Raw genomic sequence first — 25,904 nt, 5'->3', positions numbered from 1 at the left:
GCGCAGGCGCCGCGGAGCCGGACAGCGATGGAGCGGGCGCGCGGGCCGGGGGCCGAGTTTCCAGAGGAGGAGGAGGAAGAGCCGACCATGGCGGCGGCCGGTGGCGCCGGCCCGGCCGTGCTGCAAGTGGCCGGGCTCTACCGGGGCCTGTGCGCCGTGCGCAGCCGCGCCCTGGGCCTGGGGTTCGTTTCACCCGCGCAGCTGCGCGTCTTCCCGGTTCGCCCCAGCTCGGGCCGGCCCTCTGGGGGTGAGGACGGCCGCGCGGTTGCGGCTGAGCTCGAGGCCAATCCCTTCTACAATCGCTACCGGGACAAAATCCAGCAGCTGCGCAGGTGCGCCCGGGCCTGCCCGCCGGGAGCGGGGAGAGGGAAGGACTGGGCCTTGGGACGGCCAGGCCCGGGAAGGTGGGCACTAGCACTGTCCCGCATATCCCCACGACTGACGTCATCTAACTGGTGTCCCCCACTTCCATCCTGGGCCCCTCTACCTGAGTCCATGTCACTGCTACTCTAGAGATCTTTCTCAATTTTTGAAGCAATGATAGACTAAATGAGTACTTTTGCCCCGTTTCCAACAGGATTTTTATATTCTCAAGTATTTGTCATTTTATTTTATTTTATTATTTTTTGTGGTACTGGGAATGGAACCCAGGGGCATTCTACCTCCGAGCTACACCCTCGGCCCTATTTTTTAGTCTTTATTTTGAAACAGGGTCTCACTGAGTTGCAAAGGGCCTCACTAAGTAGGTGAGGCTGTCACTGAACTGCGATCCTCCGGTCCCGGCCTCCTAAATGCTGGGATCAAGCATGTACCACCACGCCCAGCATTTTGTTTATTTATTTATTTTTGGTGGTACTGGGGTTCCTGGAAGCCCTTCTACCTCCGAGCTACACTCCCAGACCTATTGTTACATTTTTATTTGGAAACAGGGTCTCCTAAGCCAGCGTGCGCAGCTGGCTTCAAATCTGCGGGATCCTCCTGTCTCTGCCTCCCAAGCGCGGGAAGCGTGCGCCAACACGCCAGGCGCACGCTCAGCATTTTAAAAACCTTTCTTTGGCTACTACATCCCTTTCCAGCCTTTCCTCTTTGATTCCTTTACATATAAGCTTCTCAGAAGAACTGTCTACTCCCTCTATGAATACTTACCAGCTCCCACTCACTTTTTACTCATGAACAAATAATGGCTTTGTTTTACTTCCCTACTAGATCATCCCATAAACATTTATACATACCATTATCTTCTGAAGAGTCATCTTCCCAGGGTACCTCATTGACTTCTGGGTAGCACCCAAATTCCCTAGTATTGATAGATTCCCCTGAACAGCTGATACCTTCTGGTGTTGGGGGGGGGGGGGGTTGCTAAAAAAAACAGTCCAGAGAGGTGATAGTAACCTGAGGAGCATTGAATAAAATAAAGGGTGGTAAAAACACTCAGGGAGGCTCTGTGTAAAAATTTTTTTTTTCTGCAAAGGGAGCAGTAAGCTAATACATTTGGAAATCTCTTGTCTAACGTTAGCTATTACCAAAACTTCCTTTGAATAAAATGGTTTAGCACATAAAAAGAAATAGGGGAAATGTCAGTCTAGGTGAAAGTACAGAGGCATAAAACCACTTCATTCATTTGGAGATGTTTGAGCAAATTTTCATCATTATAACTGTAGCACTTGCTATTATTCATTTGCATACCTGTCCCTCCCACTAGGTAGTAAGCTCCTTAAGGGAGGGACTCTTCTCATTTATTTCTATATCCCCAGAGCCCCACAAGTACCCCGCTGCCCAGCATGTCCCTCACCCTCTCTACGCATTCACCACAGCAGGCCCAGGCGTATCTATGTCCACTAGTAGGGCTGACCCAGTCCTTCCAAAAGGACAGATCAATCCATCTACATAGCAGTGAAGAGAGTGGCATTTGATATCACCTTCAGAAAGGAATTTTATGGAAGAAAGCCCCCTTAAAATGCCTTGACTGGGAAAGGCAACCAGAGGAATAGCCTAGATGTCTTTGGCTCCTGTAGATCTGACATATGACACTGGGTCCCACAACCAAGGAGCTAGAGTCCCTGGATGATGGCTTCGCCCAAGTGTGCAGAGCCTGAAGAATTCTCAGTAAAGATAGCAACCCCAATCTGGACTTTCAGCCTGGAAACTAGCCCCTTTTAACATAAAAACCAAGTTTTCATGTTCCATCTGCAAATCCTTTGGGGGGTAGGTGCTAAATCTGCAAAATAGGAAGCGTGAGGCCTTTGAATTACCAGGATCTGAATAAACAGATGGTTAACCTAAGAGTGGGGGTAGAGGGAAATGTCAAAGAAATGGATATATTCAAGTAAAATCTTGATGCCTAGTATAGATGCTATAGGATTCCCACCTGAGGAGAGTTGACCCAGACAGGATCACTTCAAAGTACCCTTTCCATCCTAAGGACCTAATTCTGAGAACATATGGTATAAGTATCTGAGGGACCAAGCCCTGTATTATGCTAGGGAATAGTCTGCAGGAGAATGTTAACACTGGCCACTTGAAGATTAGCAGTAGTTGAATAGCTAGATTTGTTTTTCTACCTTCTTGATTTTTAATCCTCTGCCTGGTTTTTACTGACTAAAGGAAAATACTTCAGTCTCTCTGATGCTTTGCCTTTTCTCTGTGGAGCATGAATGGTGGAACATGATGCTTTATTATTTCAAAATCCGAAAAGACACGGGTGGTTTACCTTTTGGTTCACCTCTGATCAGGTCTGACCCAGCGGCTTTTGAGTCCCGCCTGGAAAAGCGTAGTGAGCTTCGGAAGCAGCCAGTGGGGCACTCCAGGCAAGGTGACTTTATCAAGTGTGTGGAGCAGAAGGTAAGATGTGGCATCCTTTTTGTGTTGTTGGCTTACCAGCACTCCTCCCTACATCCCACAGCCTTTACCTTTGAAGTGGGCTCCTTGATGGATCAACTGGATGATCTGAACATAGCCTCTTTCTGCTTACTCAGCCTCCATCTTGCTCTTTCTGGCTAAGATACTTTGATCATGGTAGAGATAGAAACGTAAAAAGAATAGCCCCTGCTCCCAAGGAACACATGGCACTGGGCTGCAAGTATCAGAGAAAGTTTCTCAGTGGAGATAGAACCTGACCCAGAATAGGAAGAGTCTGGGTATTTTAGTCAGCATTTTGCTGGTATGACAAAATACCTGAGAAAATCAGCTTAAAGAGGAAAAAGTTATTTGGGCTCACAGTTTCAGAAGTCTCAGTCCCTTGTCAGCTGGTTCCATTGCTCTAGGGCTAAGGTGAGGCAGAGCATCATGGTGGAAAGATGTAGGAAAAGAAAAGCTACTTGGCTTGTGGCAGTCAAGAAACAGAGAGAGAAAGGGGCCAGGGGCCAGATTAGTCTCCAAGGTTCTAATCTGAAGGGACTCTCCCTTCAGCTAGATTTTACCCCCTGTAGTTTCCACCTTTCTCAATAATGCCATCAAAATTATGAATCCATCAGAGGATTAATCCATGGGTAAAATCAGAGACCTTGTGATCCATTTATTCCCAAAGCCCTTCCTCTGAACATTGCTACATTGGGGACCTTCAACATATGAGCCAGATCCAGACTATAATATTGAGAATTTAAATTAAGCAGAGAGGCGGGAGTGGGACTTTGACATAGAACAGTAATCAAATTTTTCTATAAAAGACTTGATAGTAAATATTTTAGACTTTGTAGGCCAGATGGTCCCTTGCACCTACCCAGCTCTGCTATTATATTGTAAAAGCAGACACAGACAATAAGTAAATGAATGAATATAGTTATGTTCCAATAAAACTTCATTTAGAGGATTGGGGATATAGTTTAGTGGTAGAACATTTGCCTAGCATACACAAGATCCTTGGTTCAATCCCCAGCACCACAAAAGCAAAACAAAACAACAAAAACTTTATTTACAAAAACAGTTGGTAAGCTGGATTTTGTTTGCTACCAACCAATACCATCCAGACTTCACTCCCAGCCCCAGGTCAAGGAATTAGCTCAAATAGAGGAAGAGCTTTGAAAGTAAAGAGTTTCAGGACACAGTGAGGTACTTTGCCTAATTTATGTATCCACAGAGCCCAGCAAGAACTTGGCTGCCAAGGAAACCCCTAGTCTCAGGCCAACGGATTACAGGTCTACGCCACCACAACCCAGCTTGTCCCTGTTTTTGTAAATAGGCTTAGAAATTGCATTTTTTTTTTTTTTTTTGGTGGTGGTACTGGGATTCTTGGAAACCTTTCTACCTCCAGGCTACACTCCCAGACCTATTTTATACTTTTTTTTTGGAAACAGGGTCTCTTAAGCCAGCGCAGCTGGATTCAAATCTCGCTATCCTGCTGTCTCCGCCTCCCAAGCACGGGGATTACATTCATGTGCCACCACGCCCAGCAAAAATTGCACTTTTTAAATGATAAGCTGCAGAACAAATATTTAAATTATGGATACTCTTAGGTAAATACTCACTTATTATCTTTCTTATCTAGATAGAAAGAAGGTTAATGACCAACCAATACTCTATTCTCAAAGCCCTCTCTTTACTTTTAATCATTAGCTCCCTATAAAAAAGTGCAATTTTATAATAAATTTTATTTAATTCTTCCTCTTCTACCTTTAAATAAAACAATATAGGAAGTAGACTATATAATCTACCTATACACCTAATTTTTTGTGGGGGGGGTACCGGCGATGGAACCCAGGGGCATTGTACCTCCGAGCTACACCCCCAGCCCTATTTTTTTAGTATTTTTAGTTTTTGAAACAGGGTCTCACTAAGTTGCGAAGGGCCTTGCTAAGTAGTTGAGGCTGTTCACAAACTGTGATCCTCCTGTCTCCGCCTCCCAAATGCTGGGATTACAGCCGGGCGTGGTGGCACACGCTTGTAATCCCAGTACTTGGGAAGCTGAGACAGGAAGATCTCAGATTCGCAGCCAGCCTCAGCGACTTAGTGAGGCCCTCTGCAATTTAGTGAGACCGTGTTTCAAAATAAAATATAAAATAGGTCTGGAGGTATAGCATGGAGGTAGAAGGCCCCTGGATTCCATCCCCGGTACCACAAAAAAATAAACAAACAAATGCTGAGATTACAAGCATGTACCACCACACACCCAGCTATACCTGATTTTTGAAGAGTAATCAGTATGATGCCCTAACCACAATTAAAGTGAAATACTTTTCTAACAAAATATACATGTTGGTATGTAAATTATTGGGTTAAGCTATTCTGTGATACCTAATATAGTCTCACCAGATATTTCCATCTATTTATTAAGTAACCGTGAGCACATAAGCAGCAGATGCTGACTGGTTACAGGAGTGTTGTATTCGTGATTATAAAAAACCCAAAACTATGATCATTGCTGTTACTAGTGACCTGAAGTTCCACATTGTACAGTCTTTTCTAAAGTTATATATCAGTTGTATATGGAAAATTCAATGTCTATTAAAGCTGTGTATTAAGCCAGGCATGGTGGTGCATGCTTGTAATACCAGTACTTGGAAGGCTGAAACAGGAGGATCATAGGTTCAAAGCCAGCCTCAGCAACTTGTGAGGCCCTCTGCAACTTAGTGAGACCCTGTCTCAAAATAAAGAATAAAATAGGTCTTGGGGTGTAGCTCAGAGGCAGAATGCCTCTGGATTCAATCCCCAGCACCACACACACACATATAGAAAGCTAAGTTCTAGGCCAGGTAAGTATAAGAAGATTTTCACTTCAAGGATGCCTGGCTAGACATTGAAAGGTCTGCAGATGAGGAAGAGTTCTTCATTGTGTAGACTTAACCTGTAAGGTTGCAGCATACGTGGTATGCCTGCCCATAAATACAAGTATCACCATCCATCTGATTATTTTGACAACAAAAGAATTCTTCTCACAGAATAATTTTTTTATTAACTGTATTTGAGACTTTTAGCATGTAGTTTTAACTACTTTAACTATTTCATCAGTTGTCTACTTTTTCACATATTAGCATCTTCAAAACTGTCTCAAATTGATGTGATAGGAAATAAAAGTATTATGTTATTTTGGGGAGAGTACTAGATATTGAACTCAAGGTTATTCTACCACTTAGCTATATCCCCAGCCCTTTATTATTATTATTATTATTATTATTATTATTATTATTTTGGTACTGAGGATTGAACCCAGGGACATTCTACCTCCAAGCTACATCCTTAGTCCTTTTATTTTATTATTTAGAAAAAGTTGCTTACAGCCTCATTCAGTTGCTGAGACAGTCTTTGAACCTGCAATCCTGTCTCAGCCTCCCAAGTACTGGGATTACAAGTGTATGCCACCACTCCTGTTTTGTTTTTTGTTTTGTTTTGTTTTGTTTTTCTCTTTGTGGTACTGAGGGTGGAACCTCCGGGCTATACTCCCAGACCTATTTATACTTTATTTGGAAACAGGGTTTCACTAAGTTGCTGAGAGCCTCACTAAGTAGCTGAGGCTGGCTTTGAACCTGTGCGACCCTCCCAAGTGCTGGGATTACAAGCCTCAGCTTTTTATTTTTTTAGACAGTGTTTTGCTAAGTTACCAAGGCTGGCCTCAAAATTGCAATCTGTCTGACTCCACCTCCTGAGTAGTTGGGATTAGAGGCACATATCACCATGTCTGGCTTATGTTATTGTTTTATCATATTAGTTTCCGAAGCCTGGTATAGTGGACCTTTAGTCCCAGTACTTGGGAGGCTGAGACAGAAGGATTGCAGATTCAAGACAAGCCTCGGCAGCTAAGTGAGGCCCTCAGCAACTTGGCAAGACCCTGTTTCAAAATAAATAAAATAGGACGGGAGGGATATATCTCAAAGGTAGAATACTCCCAGGATTCAATCTCCTTTACCCCCCAATATATATATTTTTAAATATATGGGGTGTTTGGTACTAAAAATCATGGTGAATCTTAGGATCAGTAGTGTCTTAGATTTGATAAAATGTGATAATCGTATACTTGGAGCTTAAACTTTTTTTCCTTTAAGTGAAATGGAAACAGTGGATTTAGGGACATTTTAAGAAAAGAATACAGTCCTGGAAGTTGGTGATTGAAAGATGAAGGTAGCTAGGCAAGTGGAGGTTTTTATTTGCTTTGTTTTGTTTTCACAATACACCTGAGAATGAGTGGCAGGAATATGAAATCAGTTCTCTCCTTTTTAGGTGGCTGACATAGGAAGAAACAGATACATTAGGATGCTACTGATGTATAGGGGTCTGACCGAAAAGACCAGAGGGCACCCAAAAGGCTTTTTTTGGTGGTAGTGAGGGTAGAAGCCAGGGGCTTTTCTACCTCCAGGCTATCCTCCCAGACCTATTTTATATTTTATTTAGAAACAAGGTCTCACTAAGTTGCTGAGAGCCTCACTAAGTAGCTGAGGCTGGCTTCAAACCTGTGCGATCCTCCTGTCTCAGCCTCCCAAGCATGGAGCTTACAAGCATGCGCCACCATGCCCGGCACCCAATAGGTTTTTCTGCACCAGGCTTTTATCTAATTTGTGGGTATAGGTACCAAGAACATCATTTATGAAAGATTTGGATTCATGAAAACACAGGGTGACAGAAGGCAAGGTTTATGCAGGAAGTATTTTTTAGTCTCAAAATTCCACATGTAGACTATACTCTGTACCTCTGGAAGGCATATTCTTGAACTGAAAGACCAAATAGAAGATTCAGAATTAGCCATCTCTTAACCAACTATCAAAAAACAACTTGAACTAGGATTTCCAGTCTGTGACTTTTATCAGAGGAAGTAGAAAAAAATATTCACTTTCAGTTGTTCTTGGCTTTTTGAGAGGAAGTCTAACTTAATGAGGGGGCGATTTAGACTGAATACTCGACTTACCTAACATAAGTGAGTAGCTCATATTGCCAAAAAAAAAAAAAAATTAAGTACTCAAAGATGTCCACTGAGGGAGGACACCTGCCATCAGAAATGATATCAAAGATGAGAAGCAGTCTCAGGAAACGTATCCTTCCGTTTCTCACTTCCTCTGTAGCTCATTGTGGGATAGATCAGAGCACTGAGCACAGGAAACACAAGCAGACCTAATTTGGGGGGGAAAATCCCTCATATCCATAGGGGTAAATATAGAATGAGCTCTCGGTACTAACAGATGGTGCTTACTGACAAGTCTTTTCTCATCTCTGCATATCAGAATCTTAAAGGAAAGTCATCCCATAAACAGAAACTCATAGGCTAAAATAGTGTGTACAGTTGTTAATAAAGAGTAGAGAGAAGTGAGTACTTAGATACAAGGTAATGAGTTTGGATACCTCAGCTAGACTGGTTTTCTTTTTCTGATTACTAAAGTGTGGCTTAATATCCTGTCTAATCATTTCAGACTGATGCCTTGGGGAAACAGCCTATGAGTAGAGGATTCACTAAGGACAAGGTAAGTTTCTAATTAAATATAGACATCCAAGTCTGAAGGCATGAGACATAACAAAAGGCTGCAAATTTGAACATATTTACTTTGCTTCAACGATTACCTGTAAGGTGATTTTTCCAATTGTAGAGATAAGTATTTCTATGGAATTTTTTCCTTGAGATGACCCCTAGCTATGGATTTTAGGGGTTCAGGAGGAAATTTGAAGGAAACATAGTGACACCACTTCTTTCTTTAGGAAGAAAGTTAAAAAATCAAATAAAAACATTTAGTCTGTTACTTAATTTGCAAACAGGGAGTCGCCTTTGGTAAAATAGTAGTTACATTAAAAATAATAGTTGCTGCCAGGCATGGTGGTAGGAGGCAGAGACAGGAGGATGGTGCAGGTTTGAAGCCAGCCACGCTGGCTTAGAGACCCTGTTTCCAAATAAAAATATAAAATGGGTCTGGGAGTGTATCCCGGAGGTAGAAGGGCTTCCAGGAACTCCAGTACCACCAAATTAATAATAATAATAATAATAATAATAATAATAATAATAATAATTTGTCCTTTTACCAGCTGCAGAATGCTGTAGGAGTCATTGTGGAGAGGGAAGCACTTGGGAAGTACATGTTGACCTAATAGACCCTCCCCAGGGAGGGAGAGGAAGGGAGCTCCCCAGGGGCTCTCTGTCTCTGAGGTGCCCCTGTTCTTATGCTTGTTCTGTACTTGCTGACAGTCTGCTTCCCTGTCCTGACATATGGTTTCCCACAGGGCTTAGAGACAAATTAAGCTGGGATTTTTTGGTTTCTTTTAAATTATAGGTGTTGATTGATTTTTATTTTCTCTTTCAAGACTCTCAGTTCAATCTTTAACATTGAAATGGTGAAAGACAAAACTGCAGAAGAAATAAAACAGGTAATGAATGAAAATGAGTTGGCATACTCCATGAAAACGTGTTCTATGAACCAAATCTGACAGTAGAAAGGAGCATACATTTTCTGACACCTTTTTCAAGCAAAAATGAAAAGTAGTCATATGAAGCAAAAGTGATAAATTACATGAACAGGGGCATAAGAAAACTTGTCTTTCTTGGTCTCTCTCTTATATAGCTAAATAATTTGTATTTCCCCTTTCATTTTCATTCATTTTGTCTACATCTTATTTAAATCATCCGTATTCCATACCTGGATTACAGCATTCCCTTTCTAAATAAGTTCCCTGCTCCCATTTCTCCCACTTTGCCTCACCCACTGAATCCTCTTGAAGTTCTGCTTGCCTTCTAGAGAAGCATAGCATACTGGTTAAAACATAGACTCTACAACCAGACTTCCAGTTTTAAGTCCTGCCTCTGCCACTTACTAGCTGTCTAACATGAACAAATTAACTTCTCAGGGCCTTAGTTTTCCCACTCTTAGTGGGGATAATAACAGTACCTGCTTCCTAGAGTTATTTGAGAATTAAATGAATTCACATTTGTAAAGCACTTAGAACAGTGGTTGGCACAGATTAAGTGCTATAGTTATGTTCTTAGAAAAACAGACAAAAATACTATGTTAGGAACCTACTCAAAAATGAAATGCTGTAGCCGGGCGTAGTGGCGCACGCTTATAATCCCAGCATTTGGGAGGCTGAGACCGGAGGATCGCGGTTCACGGACAGCCTCAGCTACTTAGTGAGGTTCTTTGCAACTCAGTGAGACCCAATTTCAAAATAAAGAATAAAAAATAGGGCAGGAGGTGTAGCTCGGAGGTTGAATGCCCCTGGGTTCCATCCCCAGACCCGCAAAAAAAAAAAAAAAAAAAAAAAATGAAATGCTCAAGACTTCCCATATCCCTTTTCCTGACATTCATGATCCTTCATTTTTTCAGGACCTTCTTTAAGAAACTTCCTGAATATCTTCCTTCAAAGCATTCATAGTGTCCCCTTTTTATTCCATGGACCTTGGTTTGCATTACTAATTACTTTTTGTGTGTCTGTGATTCTTTTCTCTAAATTAGACTATAAGAAACTATTTTGGGCACTCTATAATTCCATGAATTATATTTTTAGTTATATATACTAGTTATCTAATAGTAAAAACAGCATGCTGCATCAGGTACTCTCCATGTGTTTCTTATGTGTTATTTCATAAGATTTTCATAACCACCCAGTGAAATAGTTGCTGTTATTCCCAACTTAAAGCTGAGGACAGTGTGACTTAAAGAGATGAGGTACCTGAGCCAGGGTAGAGCTGGGATTTACATCCATTTCTATCTGACTGTATCATACTCGCTTTCAAGAAGTTGAACTATTTGTCATGTTTTCCTTTGGCTGTTGTATCATTTATATTAGCGAGCTTTTATTGAATACCTACTGAATATCAGGGTCTGTGGCAGACAGAATTCCCTACCTTCAAGAAGTTTTAACCTAGTGGAGGAACAAATAAAACCAAGTAGGATCAGCACAGGATTCTAACTTCCATAAGTTAGAAGTCTCAGGGAGACCTCAGGCTGTGCCTTTGGGAAGGAGTGCCAATGGAACTTGGGTCCCAAGCATGTCTCTTAGGAGAGAGAGAAGCCAGGCCCAGGAGGCCTGCTCATGTGAATATCATGTAGACCTAGAATTCTAAATATTAATTTGGGTTCACTGAAATTTTTTTGTATTGGGAATTAAACCCAAAGGCATTCTACCTCTGAGCTATATTCCCAGACCGATTTAATTTCTTATTTGGAAACAAGGTCTCACTAGGTTGCTGAGAGCCTCACTAAATTGCTGAGGCTGTCCTTGAACCTGTGATCCTCCAGTCTCATCCTCCCAAGTACCAGATTACAAGTGTGTGCCACTACTCCTGGCTTGTCCATTGAAATGGTATTTGAGTAATGAAAGTCAGTCGAATTAGGAAATATCTATTGATCTCATAAATTTCAATATTGATTCATAAAGTATCTGCTAATATCATTAGTTAAATCAAAACAATCAGATTATGCTGCTTAGAATGAAGAGACCAGATTAAGATGAAACAGGCTGCATTAATAGAGTGGTTTGCCTAGGTTGTAGGAGGTAATAGTCCTCTAGTGCTCTATGTTAATTAGATAGATCATATCTTGATTAGTATCTCCAGTTGAAGCCTTGCTTTATTTATATGATGTCAGAATTAGAACCCATGGCCTTACACAGACAAGGCAAGCACTCTGCCACTAAGCCACATCCCCATGCTTGTACCTTATATTTCAATGGGAATGTTGGCAGAGCAGAGCAGTTCTAAAGGCTGATGACCATTCTTCAACACCAGCTCACTCAGGTGTCACCTTATTTGGGTGCCTTTCCCAGCTCAGTGTCCTTGCTGATGTTGCCATTCTCTGCTTATAATGTGTCTCTCATCTCTTCCTGCCCTGCCTGTTCATCTTTCCAGCCTCCCTCTTAACCCCTCAGTGCTAACCATTCTTTCAGGATACAACTAAGTGTCTCTTCCTCTGGCACTCCTCCTTAACCTGAGTTAAGTCCTCTTTTAATAGCTCTGTCAGCAATCAGCATAGACCAGATATATTTCTTATTGTGTTATAATCATCTGTCAGCCAGCACTTCTGAGTGCTGTTTGGGTTGCCGGGCATTGATAACAACACAGGAAGACATCCTGCCTACAGAGGACTTGCAAACTAGTGAGGGAGATAGATCCATATGTAAACCTTACTATGAAGAAGCTAACCTAGACATCTTTACAGAGGTATTAAGTCCAAAAGCAATTCATAGGAGAGCTGACTGAAATGATCAAAGGAGACTACATGGAAGAAGAGGCATACAGACTCAGCTTTAGAGAACAGAAGAATTTGAGGGGTCAGAGTTGGAGAGAGGAAGGCTTTCCAGTCAGCCAGTAACTTGAAAAGGCATGGAGAACAACAGTAATAATAAAAATATAAAACATATGCATATGATAAGCTAAGGGTAAAAAAAAGCAAGACACAGTACTGCATATGCACTATATCTATCTATACTATAAAAGAAAAAATATCCCTAAAGCCTACTAGAAAAAACAAATACATCAAAATAATGATAACTGATTTTTGGGGGGTGGTAGGATTAGACATTTTTTTCTTTTCTGTATTTTCTAATTTTATCATATAAATTTTTATTCCTTACTTTGCCCTGTTTTTTTATGCTAGGCAGAGGTAGGATTTCTGACTGATAAATACCATAGTCACCTAGCAGACTCTCTCTCCCTCATATGGAGGACTTTCTGGAAGCAGTATTTCAATACCTACCCATAATAAGACAATAATAGCCAACAAAAGGTAGCATTATTGTTAGTATTTACTCTGTGCCAAGCACAAACCTATATTCATTTAGTCTTCACAACAATCTTGTGAGGTTGCTATTATTGCTATTTTATTGGTGTTATTTAGGGAGTTTCAGTGATTTGCCCAAGGTAGCGTAGCTGGTAAATGACGAGCTGGGATTTGCATCCAGACCCTGACTCTGAATGACTGATGGCCTGGTCTCTTAGTCTCTTAAGGCAGGCCCACCATTGGCTGGGGAGAGAAGAAGGAAGGTATGAAAATAAAAGATCATATATACAGTACATCTCCACAGGAATGATTTCAGACATCATAGAATCAATTTCTCTGACAGAATTTGTTATTAAGAGTTACAGTTGAACTGGGTGTGGTGGCGCACGCTTATAATCCCAGCATTTGGGAGGCTGAGACAGGAGGATTGCGGTTCATGGATAGCCTCAGCTACTTAGTGAGGCCCTTGGCAACTCAGTGAGACCCTGTTTCAAAATAAAGAATAAAAAATAGGGCTGGTGTGTGGCTCAGAGGTAGACTGCCCCTGGTTCCATTCCCAGTACTGGGGAAAAAAAATGAGTTTAGAGGAGTATGGTGACACACACCTTTAATTCCAGTACTTGGGAGGCTGAGACAGGAGGATTACAAGTTCAAGGCCAGCCTCAGCAATTTAGCAAAACTCTTTCAAAAAATAAAATAGGGCTGAGGGTATAACTAGGAGGCATTAGAATGCCCTGGGTTCAATCCCCAGTACCAAAAAAAAAAAAAAAAGTAACAGTTGATCACCTAGAAGTAGGTATAGTATTTAATCTTTTTTGTCATTATATATTAGTTATAAAAGCATTACAGCAGGTAGTGTATTAGAGCAATGAAAGCTGCCCGCCATTTCTTGGCACAGATGGAAAAGATTACTCAAGTGTCAATAAACATCTTCTCTCTTTTTAATACAGATTTGGCAGCAGTATTTTTCAGCAAAAGATACAGTATATGCAGTTATTCCTGTAAGTACTTGGGAGGGGAAATGAAAGTGTTGCAGTGCGAAGGTCAGGCTCGGCCTTAACAGAGTTTGCCCTTACTTTTCCTGTGTTTATGGCCTCTTGAGAACTTACATTTTACAGCTCTGAGGGTTTTTATTATACCCTAAGTACCAAAGATTGGACGCTCCATATGGTATATTTATGGCTTTTGTTTTCCCTCTCTCTGGTTTAGAAATGTTTCTGAGTCGAGCCTCTAACAAGGGAACATGGTATAAGTTCATGTTGCTGAGTAATTTCCAGATGTCTTTTATTTCTTTTTGGTGTTTTTTAAGCAAGCCATAGGAATTTAAGACAGGGCCTCTGGCACAGCTTTCTTCCCTTTTTGTCTATAAACAATATATACCCACACTGACGTGGAGCCTCCTCATCTTTCTCTGACCGTTTCCCTTAGCAAGTAAAGTGGCATTTTCTTGGTTTTTTGCTTCTTGAAATTGCTGTCTTGGAGATGGTCACTGGTCACTGCTTGACATAAAAGTCTGTGACAGGAAGGGGTGCTATGGGCTTCTCTGGCTAATGTCCTTCTGCTGGCATTGGAAACCATTTGAAATACTGGTAGTTCTTCAATTATTCTTTTCTTCCTGAGGAGGAAGTAGATTTGATTAAATTTATATCAGCATATAAATATCTACTGAGCTTATATGAGTAAGTATAAGAATAAGGAGGAAAACATAGGTAGAAAAGTAAATGTTAGCAAGGCCTTTTTATTATTTTGAGGGTATCACTATCCCCTTTTGTATAGCCATATCCTTCATGAGTTCAACAGCCAAAACAGTCTCCACTTTTCATTAAATCTCCCGTCTCTGATGCCAGCCCATTGTTTGAGCAGCCCTTCTTCAGTCCTCCCTTGGACTGACTTCGTTCCCTGGATGTTTAGAGTGCCTGATCTTCACACATAATTCTAACAGTGGACAGAGCACATCTGGCTTTTCTTGTCCTTCTGTCACAAGAGTGATTTGTAAATGATGGAACGTAAGAGACTGTTTTAGAGGTAGTATATTTCCAGAATTCCATCTTGGTGAACTTGTGGTTACAGTCTTGTGTCTTTGCATTTGTGAATTAATTCTGCTTCTTTCCAACTTACAGAAAGAGAAGTTTGATTTGATCTGGAACCGGGCTCAGTGCTGTCCAACAGTAAGTTCCTGGTGACCATGTAAAGATTGCTTATCAATACTACCAAACAAGGGTGCTTTCCAGCCAGCCCTTCAGATTTCATGCTCTCTTGCATACTGCGGTGCTCTGCTTATTTAACAAAGATGTTCACGTTAATTGTACTTACAAGTAATATTTACACCTTATGAAACCATGTGGATTTGACCCAGGGGGCTTCTAGCTTGTAAGCTCCCTGCCACATGGCAGGCCTTTCTCACGTGGACCTGTCAGTGCCAGTGCACATTAGAAGGCCCCCAAGACTTGAATCTTTGCAGCTTCTTTCAAGTTCTTGTTTCATTAGCAGTCTTCTTTGAGGTTTTGGTCATGCTATCCTGGTAATATGTGCCTAAAAGGAGTTACGAGGTGGTTGCTGGTGTAATGAGCTTCCAGAAAACCTCAAGGAAAGAGAATGGGGAGCTGACTTGACAGTTCAATTAATGTTGGTAACAATTTTTAGGGGCTTCAATTTTTTCCCCAAACATTGCTGACAGAAAATACAGAACACCTAAATAGAGAGCTATATCATATTTATGGATCGGATGACTCAGTATTGCTCAGATGTTAAGTTCTCCCCATATTGATCTGTAGGTTAAGTACAATCTTGGTGAAAATCCCAATAGGCTTTTGGTATGGAAATGAAGAATATACACTTCTCATTATATTTTCATTTTCTGATATCAAGTCATTGTTTGAACAGTCCTCCTTATCATTATTGGCATAAAGATAGAGATCAATGGAACAGAAAAGAAAATGTAAAAATAAACCAACTTGCCACTCGTTGTTTTTTAACAAAAGTGTTAGGAAAATTACATAGGGAAAGGATACTAAAAAAAACAATTGGATGTCCATGTGCAGAAAAATGAACCTCTGCCTTGACCTCACATTATACAAAATTTATCTCAAATAGATAGGTCATAGATAGCCAGGCATGGTGAGCTAGCCTGTAATCCCTTGGGAAGCTGAGACAGGAGTATCACAAGTTCAAGGACAGCCTCAGCAACTTAACGAGACTTTCAGCAACCTAGCAAGACCCTGTTTAAAAATAAAAGAGGGCTGGAGGTATAGAGTAGAATGTCCCAAGGTTCAATCCCCAGGAAGTCTTAGATTTGGTTTCACAAAAATATAAGTACATCACAAAAAGCACAAACTATGAAAACAATTAAGTTAGACTTCATAAAAGTAAAACATTTTATTTGTACACCTATGTTCCTTGTAGCATTAGTTGCTTCTAAAAGATGGGAGCTACCTGAGTCATATTAAGAACTCTTATAACTCATAATAAAGGGACAGAAAGCCCAATTTTAAAATAGATTTGGATAGTCTACCAAAGAAGTGAAATGGCAGATAAGCACCTGAGAAGATGTTTGACATTATTAGCCATGAGAACCTAATTTAAAACCATAATGAAGCCAGGTGTGGTGGCGCACACTTGTAATCCCCGCGCTTGGGAGGCAGAAACAGGAGGATTGCGCAGGTTCGAAGCCAGCCGCGCGCGCTGACTTAGGAGACCCTGTTTCCAAATAAAAATGTAAAAATAGGTCTGGGAGTGTAGCCCGGAGGTAGAAGGGCTTCCAGGAACGCCAGTACCACACACACACACACACAAAAAAAAAAAAAAAAAAAAAAAAACCACACAATGAAATGCCACTGAAATTGATAATACTGAAAAGACTGGTCATCCCAAGTGCTGGTGAGAATGTGAAACAACTGGGACTCTCATATACTGGTGGTGATTGTGTAAAAAGCCGAGTGTGGTGGCACACACCTGTAATTCCAGTATTTAGGAGTCAGAGACAGGAGGATGTCAGGTTCAGAGTCAGCCTCAGAAACTTAGTGAGGCTCTCTACAACTTGGTGAAACCATTTCCAAATAAAAAATAAAATAGGACTGGGCATGTAGCCCAGAGGTAGAAGGCCTCTGGATTCCACCCTAGTACCAGGAAGGAAGACAATTTCTTTAATGCTAATAATCATATATTTGTTGGACATGGTGGTGCATGCTTGTAATCCCAATGCTTGGGAGACTAAGACAGGAGGAATGCTGGTTTGTGACCAGTCTCAGTTACTTAGGGAGGCCCTCCGCAATTTAGTGAGACCGTTTCAAAAATAAAGAATAAAATAGAGGGCTGGGGGTATAGCTTGGAGGTAGAATGCCCCTGGGCTCAGCCACACAAAAAATAAAAGCATATACCTAACCTATTAAGCAGACATTGTACATTATATTCCTGAGTATTTTCCCAAGAGAACTAAAAGCAAAAGACCATGCAGTGACCTGTCCACAAATGTTTAAGCAGCTTTATTTATAATAACCAAATAATAGAAACATCCAAATGCCTATCACAGGTGCATAGAAATTATGAGAAAGGAGTGAGTATGTGTTTGTGTTTGGACCTGTACATACACAATGGAGTAATCTTCAGCAATAAAAATAGTTGAACAACTAAGACATGCACCAGCATGGATATATCACAAAATAATTATGCTGAGAGAAAGAAGTAAAACTGAAAAGAAAAGGGACATATTCTGTACTTCCATTTATACAAAATTTATAGCCAGACTGGTGGCGCACGCTTGTAATCCCAGCGCTTGGGAGGCTGAGACAGGAGGATCACACAGGTTCAAAGCCAGCCTCAGCTACTTCGTGAGGCTCTCAGCAACATAGACCCTGTTCCCAAATAAAGTATAAAATAGGTCTGGGAGTATAGCCTGGAGGTAGAAAAGCCCCTGGGTTCCACCCCCAGTACCACACACACACAAAAAAAAAATTTATACAAAAATTCTACAAAAATGCAGATTTACTTATAATCACAGAAAGCAAATCAGTGGGAGCAGGGAGATTTGAATTACAAAACGGATACAAGAAACCTTTTGGAGATGACTTGTAGATTGTGTTGATTATAGTAACGGTTTCACAGTATACATATGACAGTACTCCAAATTATACACTTTATGTATAATTTGTTGTACTTCATCCATGCCTCAGTAAATCTTTAACTTTTCCCTTAATAAAGGATCAGTATCAAATAGGTTATCTTATAATAATAAGCTGGGTGTGATGGCGCAAGCCTGTAATCCCAGGATTTGGGAGGTTGAGACAGGAGAATCTCAGGTTTGAGGACAGCCTCAGCAACATAACAAGACTCTGAGTAACCTAGAGAGACCTTGTTTCAAAACAAAAAGTAAAAAGGGCTGAGGATATAACTCAGAGGTAGAATGGCTCCAGGTTCAATCACTAGTACCTCAAAATAATAATAACCACAAATCAGAGCCTGAGTAGTTGCCAATATGAAGACAACTTCGTAGCCAGTCATGATGGTGCATGCCTATAATCCCAGTACTTTGGAGGCTGAGACAAGAGGATCACAGTTTCAAGGCCAGCCTTGGCAATGTTAGGGAGACCCTGTTTGAAAACTAACTAAATAAATAAAATATGTAAATCAGAATGCCCCTGGGTTCAATCTCTAGTACAGGAAGAAAGAAAGGGAGGGAGACAACTTTGCTGACTCATGTATATTTTATATGTTATACATGTCATATGTAATAATATTGACTAACATTTTTTGTTGTTGTTCTGGCACCATTCTCTACCAGTCATCTCCAATTCTAAGCATCTTGAACATAAAACTAATTATTTCTGGTGTTTAGTCTAGAGTCATGTGTTAAAATCATGAAGTAATAATAGCAATTGGAACATGAGGTAATTCAGCACCATTAGTAAGCTTAAAAATTAAAAAAGGAGCTGATTATGGTGGCGCATGCTTGTAATTCCACATTTGGGAGGCTGAGTCAGGAGGATCATGGTTTGCAGACAGCCTCAGCTACTTAGTGAGGCCCTCTGCAACTCAGTGGGACCCTGTTTCAAAATAAAAATAGGGCTGGAGGTATAGCTCAGAGGTAGAATGCGCCTGGGTTCCATCCCCAGTACCACAAAAAAGTAAATAAGTAAAATTTGAAAAAGACCCAAATGTTCATCAAGAGAAAAATAGTACTACATTTCTATGGTAGAATTCATACAACAGTGAAAAATTAATGAATTAGAGTTACATTTATTAACATGGATATCTCAGAAGCCTAATGTGAAGAAAGCAAGTTACAAAAGGATACATACAGTTTGATGAGATTTAAACACTCAGCCATGTGTCTTGCTTATGGATATACGTTACAATACATTGCAAGTATAGAAACAGAATGACAGGTGCCTAATGCAGGCTAGATATCGACTCTTGAATGAAGTAGGAATGGGGTGCAGAGGGAGCCTCAGATTATATCTCTAATGCTTTCTTTCTTAGGTGCATTGAAAAGTATATGAGTTTGTTGTATTATCACATATGAGCTTCATGATTTTAAAAATGTTTTTAAAAAATGGAGTGATTTATACAGGTGGTTGGACTTAAGGAACATGACTTCATTTATTCATTCATCTCATGTGTATCTATTTCCCACAGTTTCTGTGTGCACTGCCAAGAAGGGAAGGTTATGAATTCTTTGTAGGACAATGGACAGGTACTGAACTCCACTTCACTGCACTTATAAATATTCAGGTAGGTGGACTGTGCCCTACCAAGCAGAAAGGTAGAAGAAAGAAGCCTACCCGTTGGTGGGATTAAGAGTCTTTTCTGATGTTTAGGAGCACAGAATATCTACTAACTCCAGCAGTATTTGCTGTGGCACTGATTAATTGTCATACTTGGAATATTGGATTTGTTTTCTTAGCCATGCTTAATACTAAGAAATTAGAAGAGACCTCATTATATCTGGCTCTCTTGTCTCTTTTCCAGACCTCTACCCACTTACCTTCGTGTGCCTAACTTAAACCTGGCTAGGTTAGGATGTTTTCTTTTTTTTTAGTGGTGGTGTTGAGGATTGAACCCAGGGGCATTCCACCTCTGAACTACACCTCCAGTCCTTTTTTGTCTGAAACAGTCTCGCTAGGTTTCTGAGAATCTTGCTACATTGCTGAGACTGTTCTCAGACCTACAATCTTCCTATCTCAGCCTCCCAAGTACTGGGGTTATAGGCATGCACCACCACACCCATTCAGGATATTTTGGTTTTTGTTGTGTGTGTGTGTTTTTTTTTTTTTAAACTGGGGATTGAACCTAGAAGGGTTCTACCTCCAAGCTATGCTCCCACCCTGATTTTATTTTTTATTTGGAAACAGGGTCTCACTCGGTTGCTAGAAAGTTTGCTAAGTTGCTGAGCCTGGCTCTCAACCTGCGATCTTCCTGTCTCAGCCTCCCAAGTACTGGAATTACCAGTGTACACCAGCACACCCAGCTTTTTTCTCTTTTTAACCCAAGCTTTAAGCCCATTGAAAAACGCTACATGTCTTAATTGTGTTTTATTAACCAAGTCAGAACCTTCCAGTGTGCTAGATGGATAATTTTCATTTCATAAATATTATTTTGTTTGCTTCCTTTTTTCTCTCCTTTTATTTCAAACATTAGTTTAAAAGCTAGAATCATTGTATTTGACACTTTTAAAATAAAAGTCAGTATTTTGCCAGGAACTGTGCACACCTATAATCCTAGGAGGATCATGAATTTATAGCAAGACCACTATCTCAAAAAGAAAATATTTTAAATCATAATGACTAGGATTTACATTCTATATTTGGGTACCACATCTGGCAAAAATAAGCATGTATTATATTGGCTTTAAAATTCGGGTAAAGAGAAATAGAATGAGGAAGCAGCTATTCAGTGTTATAATTTGTCCAACGATCATTTATTGAGTACCAAAAATAATAAACAACATTGGATGTACTTACTGTGTACCAGATGTTTTATATCTGTTATGTAGTTTAATCCTCACAAATATGCTGTGAAACGCTTCTTGTTACTATTTCTAGTTAGAGACTAAAGTGAGCTTGAAGCAATTAGTTCATACTGCTGAATGATAGAGCTGGGTCTGAGTCCAGGATGTCTGGCTCCAGAGTCTATGAACTTAAGCATAATGCCATTGTGTAGGAATGATGCTGCTACTTGGAAATCTATGATGCATGGTCCCTGCCCCCATGAAGCTCATTCCCAGCATACCAGAAAGATCTGGAAACATAATTATGTTCAACATTACGAGTATATAAAGTTATAATTATGATCAAAATTATCTATTTAATATTAGAAGTGTGTTCAAGAGAACTAAGAGGCTGAACTATTAGCAATAGGTATAATAATGAAAAGGACTCTTGCTGAAATTTTAAAGATGAAATCCAGGCGTGTGTTTTGGTTTATGTCTTAATGTAGTTGTTTCCTTCTAGACCACATATGGGCTTTAGCTTTAAATCCAGCCTCTCTTCCTAGTCTAGATTTGAGGTCTAGTAACTACTGCCCTGACCATTCTTCATGAAGTTATGATGGTCCAGTTCTTCTTTTCTCTCCCCCACTAGATTACATTTTAAAACTGCACACCACAAATCTGGGCCTTTGTGCAAACCATGCAGCTCTGGCTACAGCTTAGAAGAGCTCAGTCTTCACAAGCAGCTGAGGGGAGTAGATTTCAGCTGTGACATGAACTACTCCATAAAAGTGGCAATTACACAGGCACATTGCTTTCTTTAGAACTCGCTTTGGTAGCTGCTTGTGCCATTTTGTTTTTAAATGTATGGCCACAATGAAGAATTCACAGCTTCTATAAACATTTCCTGGGAAAAAAGCCAGACCTTTTCCAATTGAAGACACAAATAACACCGTGCAAGCTGTCAGTTTCACTATGCCTGTGCAGGCCTGACCTTGCCCCCACCTTCCAGTCCTCAACTCACTAGTTACCCAAGGGGCTGGTAAGAACCAGAATTCCTCCAGACTCGCTATTGCTTTGAAATTGCAGTTTGTTGTGGTGGTACCTTAAGAACCTTGATAAGTGTTCCTCCTTGCAGACCCGAGGGGACTCTGCAGCCAGCCAGTTGATTTTATATCACTACCCTGAACTTAAGGAAGAAAAGGGCATAGTGCTGATGACAGCAGAAATGGATTCCACCTTCCTGGTAAGAATCAACATTTATCTTTGGATTTACCTAGTGGTCCTAAAGATATTATCTTCTGTCAAAGCTCATAAAAGGTAAAATCCCAGAGACCTACATGTACTTTGTTTCTTATTTATAAAGTTGACAATAATTTTGTCTCACGCATGTGCTTCCAAGTTAAAGTTAGTATAGATTCTTGATTATTTATTTACAATTCTGAAATCCACAAGCTCTGGAAATAGTTTTTTAATACACACTTGTTTAACAAAAACCTCATCTGACTTAAACTCATTTGAGAGCTAAATCTTCACTTAAACTGACATGAGGGCATTTATAGTCCTAATTAATTCTACTTAATATAGAATATTATACATTTTATTAGGGAAGTAATGTATTCATTTATGGGGAGTAATACATAGTTATCTAATGCATAATAAATAGTTATATATTATCTGTATCTGTTACCTTTCTAAAATTCAGTAATTCTGAATCCAGGGTGTATCTGGCCCTGGAGATTTCAGCTAAGAGATTGTGGATAAGTAAATGGTTTCAGAAATGTAGGGAGGAGCTCAAAGTCTAAAGGAATTCTCAATCTTGTCTTCCTCCACACCGTTCACATGTGTAGCCTTCACCATATGTGGTGTTTTCCTTCCCTTCTTTTTCCATTCCTGATGGGAATCACTAGAGGAAAGTTCTGACAATGTGCCTGTTGTTCCCCTGCATATCCAGGTACCAGGAGCAGTTCTATGATACTGTTTAACCTGTTTGTTTAGTTCTTGCTCATTTAGTATCATCTGCCAGAGGTGGTACAGGATGTCCTCAACGTCATGGTACTTCAAGTCATGCGGTGGTCTCTGCTCAGCATTTTTCTATACTATACTTTAGGAAAAAGCCTTTTTTTTACCTGAATTTTTGCTGGTGAATTGGTTATATAAATTACTATATGACAAACTACTCCAAAACTCAGTAGCTTAAAACAACAGACATCTATTACCTCAGTTGGTGAGAGGCAGGAATTTAGGAGCATCTTAGCTGGCTGGTTCTGGCCCCAGAGTTTCATGAAGTTGCTATCAAGATGTTGGCTAGAGCCGGGCATGGTGGTGCACGCTTGTAATCCCAGCGTTCGGGAGGCTGAGACCAGAGGATCATGGTTTGCAGACAGCCGCAACTACTTAGTGAGGCCCTCTGCAACTTAGTGAGACCCTGTTTCAAAATAAAGAATAAAAAATAGGTCTGAGGTGTAGCTCGGAGGTAGAATACCCCTGGGTTCCACCCTCAGTACTGAAGAAAAAAGAAAAAAAAAAGTATTGACAAAGACTGCAGACCTCCAAAGGCTAAGGTTTGAAGAGCTACTTCTGACCCCACTTAAGTGGCTGTTGGCAGAGGCCTTACTCCTGTGCCACTTTGACTCCCCTGTAGGGTTACTTAAATGTCCTGAGTGTCATGGAATTCATAAATTCGTAGACAAATTTTAAAGCCATCATAGCTGGCTTTCACATTTTTTTTCTGATTAGGTGATATCAGTAACAGCCTAGTTAGTCAAGAACTTAATAATCAGAAACTAATTCTCAGAACTGGGTAACCTCCTCTATTATTCCTCCTCTATTAAATATGTTCAGCTATTCAGAAACTGAATGAAGAGGGATCTTGTGAACATACACATTAATTTACTTTTTATTTTATTTTATTTTTTGGTGGTACTAGGGGTGGAACTCAGAGGCTTTCTACCTCCGGGCTATACTCCCAGACCTTTTTTATATTTTATTTGGAAACAGGGTCTCACTAAGTTGCTAAAAGTCTCACTAAGTAGCTGAGGCTGGCTTCGAACCCATGTGATCCTCCTATCTCAGCCTCCCAAGCGCAGGGATTACAAGCGTGCACCACCACGCCCGGCTACATACACATTAATTTGTTGAACAAACATTCACCAGATGTCACTGTGCAGGAATATAAAACAAGCTGTGATCTATATCTTTGAGGAATTTTTAGTAGGGTTGATAGAAAAAGAAAAAAAAGACAAATACAGTACAGGGTAATAAATACTGTAGTGGTGATAAACATAAGATTATTCAATTATTTGGAGAAGAGACACCCAACTAAGACTTGGAAAATCAGAGAGTTGGGGCGCTTTCAGAAGCAGTGAGCCCTTAGGCAAGGCACCCACCCACCACAGAACTCAAACACAGAAGAGCATGGACTCTGTACAGGAAGGACCTCATGATTCTTTTTGCCTTACAGAATGTTGCTGAGGCACAGTGCATCGCCAACCAAGTGCAGCTCTTTTATGCCACTGATCGGAAGGAGACCTATGGGTTAGTGGAGACCTTTAACTTCAGACCAAATGAGTTCAAATATATGTCTGTCATCGCTGAATTGGAGCAAAGCGGACTTGGAGCAGGACTGAAATGTGCCCAGAATCAGGATAAGACTTAGAACTCTAAGGATTGACTCCTCACAGAACAGCTCAGCCCTGCATAATCTAGAGCCCACCTACTCCCTTGAACTCAAGAGCTCAGCATCTATAATATGCAGTCTGTGAGTGGCCCTGTGTGCATACTGCAAGAAGTGATTGTGGAGATGAGCCCAGATACTTGAGAGGTACCCAGATACTCTGATAATGACCTCTCAGCATACTTGAGGTTTCCAGTCATAACAAGAGACAGGGATATGCAGAGCATTGACTTGATTTTGCACAGTGTAACAGCAGAGTTGCACTCTAGACATTCTGACCTCGCAGCCCCCAGCTGTACTTCTTTATGAATTTGTGACAGGATGAGAAGCCTGGAGACCTACTATGGTGAGATATCTAGTTAGATGTTTATGTACTCTTCCCATGCACTGGGCAGCTGGCCAAAACTCATAACCCAAATATCTTGTTTAGACTCTAAAATAGAGAGTCTCATCAGGGTGTAGATTCCATCTAGAGGCCCCAGAGTTGCCTTTGGTGTAGCTGGTGTGGGGTGTCAGCAAATTTCAGATATAAACAGGCACAGCACCTGCTTATTATTAAGCCATAGTTTGTGGCATCTGCTCCTCCAACTTGTCGATTAGAAGCTGTGTGTTTGAAGGTGGTGAATCAGTGCAATGTAAATAAAATATTTTTGTAAGAAGATCATTTGTGATTTGCATAATTTTTTAAAAAACAGCTCCAAGCATTACATGAAGAAGTGATAGATGCACATATTCCCAGATTGAATGTGGGAAAAATATAGCAATAAAATTAAGTCTGGCTTACAGTCTTTGTTATACAAACCAGTGAAATCTAAGCTGTGTGCTGTCTATAATGTCAGTACTATGGGCTAATTTTATCAAAACTCATCTTAGGACTTAGCAATTTCTTGAAATGCCAGAAATAAAGTTGTTCTCTAGCACTGGAAATCCACAGGTGCTTTTAATGTCACTGTTAGAGCTCCATGCTTAGTCATAGAAGAGGATGGTGGTTACACATCAGCCTCTGAGCTCGAGGCCCCTCTGCCCCCAGAACTGTTGTCAAGCCCCTGGGTATGCTTTTCCTTCCTATTCATGATCTAACATGTTCCACTCTGCTGCCCTGTGTAAGATCTTGATGACACTGAATATGGTGAGTAGAAGTTTAAGCTGTGTGTGTGTGTGTGTGTGTGTGTGTGTGTGTGTGCGCGCGCGCGTGCGTGCACATGCACACGCACATGTGCATTACAGAAGGCTTTTATAGGTTGGGCCTGTCTGCAAGCTATCTAAAAAAGATTGAGCTTCCCATTTTCTGAGCTATGTTTATTTTGTTGTATTTCTGAGTCAGTATGTAGAGAGACAGATGTTTGTTTAACTTGGAAAAGCTGCTACCCTTTCACAGTTTCTCTAAAGATTTCTGGCGGGGCATGATGGTGCATGTCTATAATCCCAGCTTCTCAGAATGCTGAAGCAGGAGGATATCAGAATTGAGGCTAGCCTGGACCAATTAGACCCTGTCTCAAAAATAAAACTTTAAAAAGTCTGGGGAACTGAGACAGGAGGATCACAGGATCCAGACCAGCCTCGGCAACTTAGGTCCTTTGAAACTCAGTGAGACCTTGTTTCAAAATAAAGAATAAAATAGGGCCAAGGGTGTAGTTCAGAGGTAGTATGCCCCTGGCTTCAGTCCCCAGAACTTAAAAAAAAAAAA

General features: G+C 40.6%; 1 protein-coding gene across 2 annotated transcripts; it reads left to right on the top strand.

Moving 5' to 3' along the window:
* Positions 1–27: 27 nt before the first annotated feature.
* Positions 28–24,199, top strand: ATPAF1 (ATP synthase mitochondrial F1 complex assembly factor 1; the record flags this gene model as incomplete). Of its 2 annotated transcripts, XM_080690471.1 has the most annotated exons (9): positions 28–332; positions 2,733–2,841; positions 8,331–8,381; positions 9,211–9,273; positions 13,571–13,621; positions 14,741–14,788; positions 19,251–19,346; positions 21,680–21,787; positions 24,005–24,199. In XM_080690471.1, the coding sequence occupies 9 exons, from the start codon at positions 28–30 to the stop codon at positions 24,197–24,199; spliced, it is 1,026 nt and encodes a 341-aa protein (XP_080546597.1). The 2 variants fall into 2 exon arrangements, with proteins under 2 accessions (XP_080546597.1, XP_080546598.1); XM_080690472.1 differs by lacking the exons at positions 19,251–19,346; positions 21,680–21,787.
* Between the last annotated feature and the right edge of the window lie 1,705 nt (positions 24,200–25,904).

Source organism: Muscardinus avellanarius, assembly GCF_963383645.1.
Source record: "Muscardinus avellanarius genome assembly, chromosome: 3".
Lineage (NCBI taxonomy): Eukaryota > Metazoa > Chordata > Mammalia > Rodentia > Gliridae > Muscardinus > Muscardinus avellanarius.
The sequence above is the reverse complement of the archived record's forward strand: the minus strand, read 5'-3'. Positions and strand labels throughout refer to the sequence as shown.